Source organism: Colobus angolensis, unplaced genomic scaffold, assembly GCF_000951035.1.
Source record: "Colobus angolensis palliatus isolate OR3802 unplaced genomic scaffold, Cang.pa_1.0 Scaffold50, whole genome shotgun sequence".
NCBI classification, from domain to species: Eukaryota; Metazoa; Chordata; class Mammalia; order Primates; family Cercopithecidae; genus Colobus; species Colobus angolensis.
The window spans coordinates 3177548-3184296 of record NW_012118488.1 but is presented as its reverse complement, the minus strand read 5'-3'; the positions used below and the strand labels follow the sequence as shown (position 1 = coordinate 3184296).

The 6749-nt window shown below is 48.0% G+C and overlaps 1 protein-coding gene across 1 annotated transcript in view; it reads right to left on the bottom strand.

Annotated features, from left to right (window-relative positions):
* Positions 1-6749, bottom strand: part of B4GALNT2 (beta-1,4-N-acetyl-galactosaminyl transferase 2) — a 35464-nt gene that overhangs the window by 8434 nt on the left and 20281 nt on the right. Inside the window, exons 5-7 of the mRNA XM_011959897.1 lie at positions 6054-6091; positions 3139-3319; positions 1720-1806 (exon numbers count right to left, since the gene is read on the bottom strand). Of these exons, the coding sequence (XP_011815287.1) occupies positions 1720-1806; positions 3139-3319; positions 6054-6091 (306 nt within the window). The remainder of the gene's footprint in view (positions 1-1719; positions 1807-3138; positions 3320-6053; positions 6092-6749) is intronic.

Here is a 6749-nt window from a genome sequence, read left to right as displayed (position 1 = left end):
AGACAGGGTCTCACTCTGTCCCCCAGGCTGGAGTGCAGTGGCGTGATCTCAGCTCACTGCAAGCTCCGCCTCCCGGGTTCACGCTATTCTCCTGCTTCAGTCTCCCTAGTAGCTGGGACTACAGGCACCTGCCAACACGCCTGGCTAATTTTTTGTATTTTTAGTAGACACGGGGTTTCACCATGTTAGCCAGGTGGTCTCAATCTCCTGACCTCGTGATCTGCCAGTCTCGGCCTCCAAAAGTGTTGGGATTACAGGCGTGAGCCACCGCGCCCGGACCATAGATGCCCTTAAGTAAAATTAGACCTTTGTCTTTAGCGTGAATTAAAGATTTTTTTCCCAATTTATCCTTTGTTATTTGACTTTACTTGTTAAAATTTGCTAATTTTAATATATAAAATTTTATATATTTTATATTTTTAATTTTTTCTTTATGGTCTCTGAGTTTTGTGTCATGCCTTATACCCTAAGATTGCTTTTTAAACTACAATTTTTTTTTTTTTTTTTTTTTGAGATGGAGTCTTGCCCTGTCGCCCAGGCTAGAATGCAATGGCAGGATCTCGGCTCCCTGCAACCTCTGCCTCCAGGGTTCAAATGATTCTCCTGCCTTAGCACCCGCAATAGCTGGGATTACAGGTGCACGCCACCACACCTGGCCAACTTTTAAACTACAAGTTTTTTTTCTAGTACTTTAAAACGTATTTAGATATCTGATCAATTGGAATTTATCTTGGTATGAACTGTGGCATAGATTCAAGTTTTGCTTCTAATTTAAAAGTTATTTTTCAATTGTTAATTTTTTTGAGACAGGGTCTTGCGCTGTTGCACAGGCTGGAGTATAGTGGTGATCGTGGCTCACTGCAGCTTCGATTTCCCAGGCTCAAGCCACCCTCCCATCTCTGCCTCCTGAGTAGCTGAGATTAGAGGTGTGAGCTGGATTACAGGTGCCATCACACTTGGATTCAACTTTTTATCTTTCATATAGCTACACCATTATCTCACATAATTTTTTGAAAAGCCCATTTTTAATTTGTTCATTTGCCCTCCTTTAATTTGACAAGCTGTCTCTCTCTCTCTCTCTTTTTTTCGAGACAGAGTCTTGCTCTGTTGCCTAGGCTGGAGTGAAGTGGTGTAATCTCAGCTCACTGAAACCTCCACCTCCTGGGTTCAAGAGATTCTCCTGCCTCAGCCTCCCGAGTAGCTGGGATTACAGGCACCCGCCACCACGCGCGGCTAATTTGTGTATTTTTAGTAGAGATGGGGTTTCACCATATGCTAGGCTGGTCTTGAACTCCTGACCTTAGGTGATCCGCCCACCTAGGCCTTCCAAAGTGTTGAGATTACAGACGTGAGCCACCGCGCCCGGCCAGACAAGTTGTCTTTATCACACAGTGAAATTCCAACATGTACTGGGTTTATATCTGGATTTCCAATTAGATTCAGTACCACTCTTTTTATTATTATTACTTACTAAAATGTTATAATTCATTGGCTTTTCTTTCCCAAAACTAGCACACAACCACAAAATAAGTTAAATATCATTGGGCAATTTTAGGGGATTGTGTCCTAGAGGTTTTTTCCTCCAAACGAAGCTTGTCAGGGAGCATATCAGAGCTGTCATTTTGATCAATTATCCTCCGTCTCAGAGGTGATCCCCTCTGAATTTCACCAATAGCTTCACAGGGTGCCACCATGGAGCCCCAAAGACAAGGGCCTTACCTGGTCCAGGGTCGTATAGCTTGGGTATGACAGGATGGCGGATGGTCACTGGAAACTTGGCCACTGAGGACCGGGACTCCAGACTCACTGGAGGGAGAAATAAGGTCATGGCACAGGCAGTATCATGTCTGGATCAAACTCCATGCCACCCCGGGAAGCCACCATGACAGGCGAGTGCAGGTTTGGTGGGGAGAGTCCTGGCTGGCATGAGATTAAGGACCCCATAGAGTATCTGGCATTCAGGCTTCCGCCTTGCTGTGTCCCTGGGGCAACGTGCTCAATGACTCCTAAGTTCACATTTCTTCCCCTGTGAGGATGTGGTAGGGTGGAGTGGGCTTGAAACCAGAGGGTAAGTTTGACTTTACCATTTCCTATCTGACTTTTTTCTCTGTCTGCAAAACCAAGATAACAATACCCACCCTATTTTGCCTCACAGGGTAATCTTGTGAAGAGGAATGTTTGAAAATCTGAAGGTGGGGAGAATTAACTCTTTAGCTAGTGGCCATGAATATCATCTGTAACCGTTACATTTTTTTCTGTTGGTGTCCTGGGAATGCATCCTGTGTATCTGGTCAAAAGAGAAAAGGGTGCTTTTAACTCATCCAGAAGGAAACTCAGGCTGCCCTGAGAGTGGCAGGGATTGTTCTCCCTCGAACTTCTTGGTGGGAGGGAAGGAGGTGAGAGACAAAGCTACTGCCCTTGGAATGGGGAGTTCTCCCAGTTCTTTCCTATTAGTGCCCAAGACAAGATGCTGAGGCACAGGCTGGCTCCCTCCTCTACTGCAGTGGAAATCTTCAGCTCTGAGAGCAGCAGAGGACCGGGAGCAGAACTGGATGGTTCTCACCACGTGCAACGCGCACAGCATGATTTGTTGTCTCCTCAAGTGGCTCTATGGGGTCAATGGCAATGTGGGGAGAGTACTGGGTACTGTAATTATGAAGTTATGTGTCTGGGGTTAGAAAGAGGAAAGAGGGCAGGAATCTTAAAAGCAAGCAGGCAGGCAGGTTGGGTGCAGTAGTTCACGCCTGTAATGCCAGCACTTTGGGAGGCCGAGGCAGGTAGATCATGAGGTCAGGAGTTCAAGACCAGCCTGGCCAAGATGGTGAAACTTCTTGTATTTTGTATTCAAAATACAAAAATTTAGCCAGGTGTGGTGGCAGGTGCCTGTAATCCCAGCTACTTGGGAGGTTGAGGCAGGAGAATCGCTTGAACCTGGGAGGTGGAGGTTGCAGTGAGCAGAGATCACAACACTGCACTCCAACCTAGGTGGCAGAGTGAGACACTGTCTCAAACAAACAAACAAACAAACAAAAAACACACAAAAAACAGGCAGGCTTCCTGAAGGAAGACGACTTTGAAAGGGCCCAGAGGGATCTTCTGGATCCCTAAGCATTTTGTACCCCAAGGACAGGCTCTCACCTATGTCCACCTTCTGGTGCTGGTACCCCGTGCTGGTGTATGTCACGTGCTGAAGGATGAACTTCAACAGCTTCCGGTCACTGGTAGAAATGGTAAGCTGCTTCTGGCCTCTGCCCTGCACCACACTGTCTGGGACATCAGCAAGGGTGTTCAGTGTCCCCAGAGAAGCTGTCAGGGTGACCTAGGGTGGGTGAGGTAGAATGATGCTCAATGCAGAGACTGGAAAATATCTCTCTGGAAAGGTACACACATACCCAGGCCGGGAGCCAGGGCAGAGCACATAAGGGTGAGGGGAGAAGCACCAGGGTGCCCTTGGCAGTGTAGGGCTGGCTCTGCAGGGCGTCACTGTGCTAGCGCCCCCGCCCCCAAACCTCCAAGTCCTAGGGCCCCAAGGAATTTCTGGAAACATTCCTATCTCTCAGCTTGCAGGGTTCCATTCTTCGTGACAAAAAAGACCCACGGCCTTTTTTGACCTCTCTGACAAATCCTCCTCCTCTCTCTATCTCCAAATGGAGTTTTTCAGAACATGATCTAGATTCTGGATTCTTTTTTTTTTTGAGACGGAGTCTTGCTCTGTCACCCAGGCTGGAGTGCAGTGGCACCATGTCAGCTCACTGCAACCTCCGCCTCCCAGGTTCAAGCAATTCTCCTGCCCCAGCCTCCCAAGTAGCTGGGGTTACAGGCTTGAGCCACCACACCTGGCTAATTTGTTTTTGTATTTTTAGTAGAGACGGGCTTTGGCCATGTTTGCCAGGCTGGTCTCAAACTCCAATCCTAGACTTTTTCCCCTCTCACTCCACACCTTCCTGCTAGATTACATCTGTTCCCATGGCTTTAAAACCCATTCTTTTGCAGATGGGGTCACATTGTAGTAGGTCCCAGCTCACCTTTCTGAGATCCAACTGCTGGAACATTTCACAAGCAACTCAAACCTGTTGTCTTCAAAATGGAACTACTGATTTTCCTCTGTAAACCCATTTCCTCCCACCCTCACCTCCGTTCCTTCTGCCTTGCGGATGGCGCCTCCATCCACTCAGCTATTCCAGGCCCCAAGGGAAGTCCTCCTTGCTCTGCCCTTTTTTCCACACAGACAGCCCGTCCAGCGGCAAGTCCTCTCAGCTCTGCCTCCAAAATGCAACTAGAACTGGCTTACTCCTCTCCACCGCATTGCTACCCCCACAGCCACTCTCTTCTCTTGTCTTCTGTGAGTCATCACAGTCATCTATTAAAGGAAATTGGACAGTGTCACTCCCAACACTGTTGACACTAGTCAGTCGACAGACACTTTCTAAAAACCGAGTTACAGGCCGGGTGCGGTGGCTCACGCCTGTAATCCCAGCACTTTGGGAGGCTGAGGCGGATGGATCACCTGAGGTCAGGAGTTCAAGACCCGCCTGGCCAACATGGTGAAACTCTGTCTCTACTAAAAATACAAAAATAAGCCAGGCGTGCTGGCAGGCGCCTGTAATGCCAGCTACTCGGGAGGCTGAGGCAGGAGAATCGCTTAAACCTGGGAGGCAGAGGTTGCACTGAGCCGAGATTGTGCCATTGCACTCCAGCCTGGGGCACAAGAGTGAGACTTCGTCTCAAAAATAAATAAATAAATAAATAAATAAATACCGAGTTACAGGCACTGGGAAAACAGCAGTAAATGCCTTCATGAAGCTTATATTCCAGTGTGGAAGAGAGATGGTAAACACGGAACTACGTGCAGCAGGGAATTCAGGTCCAGAGCAGGACTATGAAGAAGACAATATAGCCAGGCATGATGGCTCACGCCTGTGATCCCAGTGCTTTGGGAGACTGAGGTGGGAGGATCATTTGAGCGCAGGAGTTCAAAACCAGCCTGGGCAACACGGCGAGGCCACATCTCTACTAAAAATAAAAAGTAAGTAACCAGGGGCCAGGCACAGTGGCTCATGCCTGTAATCCCAGCACTTTGGGAGGTCAAGATGGATCACTTGAGATCAGGAGTTCAAGACTAGCCTGGCCAACATGGTGAAACCCTGTCTCTACCAAAAATACAAAAATTTAGCTGGGTGTGGTGGTGCACACCTGTAGTTCCAGCTACTTGGGAGACTGAGGCAGAAGAATCAATTGAACTCAGGAGGTGGAGGTTGCAGTGAGCAGAGATCACACCACTGCACTCCAGGCTGGGTGACAGAGGGAGACTGTCTCAAAAAAAAAAATAAATTAACCAGCTTTGTTGGTGCGTGCCTGTAGTCCCAGCTACTCACAGGCTGATGTGGGAGGATTGCCTGAGCCCAGGAGGTCAAGTCTGCAGTGAGTCATGATTGTGCCACTGCACTCCAGCCTGGGTGACAGAGTGAGACCCTGTCTCAAAAAAAGAAGACAACATAGAGAAACAAGAACCCAACGGTGACGGGTGGCAGAGGCCTTGCCTATCTGCTCCCTCATCACCCATTCCAACCTCTGACTAACATGTAAAGGTGGGAAAACTAAAACCACACTTCCCAGACTCCTCTTGGTTAGGGTTCTGGACGCGATTTGCATCCACTGACCAGATATAGCACCATAAGACCTTAATGTGGAGCTGTGTAAAGTAGAGAAAGGAAGGCAGGGCACAAGCACCGTCTGTCCTGCCAGCCTTAACCCTGACAGAGGCCACGCAGTGCCAGACCCCATGGCTGTTGTGGCCACTTCCTCTCACACCAGAAGCAGGAGCAGCCAATGGATCCCATTCTTCAGTGTGGGCTGAGAAATCCTCTCTGGAAATCCAGCCACTCCCAAGGCTAGAAGTCACGTTTTCTACACACCCTTCTTTCCTCTCCCTCCTTGGGCTCATGTCTGACCTTAAATCTGGACAGGGGCTCCATCAAAGGCTGAGAGCAGCTGCACTTGAGGGAATGAGGACAGGACACCAAGTGCAAAGAGGGGCTGGGAGGAGGACTCACCTCATAGATGGGAGCATCGGGTCCTTCAAACTGGAGACCTGGAGGACACAGGGAAAAGGAAAGAAAACGGCTCGTGAGAGACACCGCAGCTCCCCACTGCTCTTGCCAACCTCGTGGACTCCTGCACATCCTTGAGGGCTCCTTCAAGTGTCACTTCCCACCCAGAGTGTTTGCTGACATGTGCTCCTCTCCCCAGGCCTCTGTTAGGTGTTGTTTCATGGTCTTTCCCAAACCCCAACGGTTCTAAAACCTCTGATGCCCATCCTCAGCTTTAGAGGCTGTGAATTAATTCCGTTCCTTCTGGGAATCTGTGTTACTGAAAGGGAGGAACTGGTGGATGAATAATGAATCATCTTGTATAAGGCACCTGGAGTAGCCAAACCCATAGAGACAGAAAGCAGAATGGTGGTTGCCAGGGGCGGGGGAGAGGGACAGTGGGGAATTCAGTTAGAGAAGAGAGTTTCAGTTGGGGATGATGGAAAAGTTCTGGTGGTGACTGATAGTTGCACAACAACATGAATATACTTCGTGTCACTGAAGTATACACTTTAAAATGGTTAAAATTGTTAATTTTATGTTTATATATTATGTATTGTAAATAATGTTAATATATATGTTTATATATAGTACTAATGTAATGTGTCTATATAAAATATATATACGTCTATATAACATATACTTTTATATATGCTATAT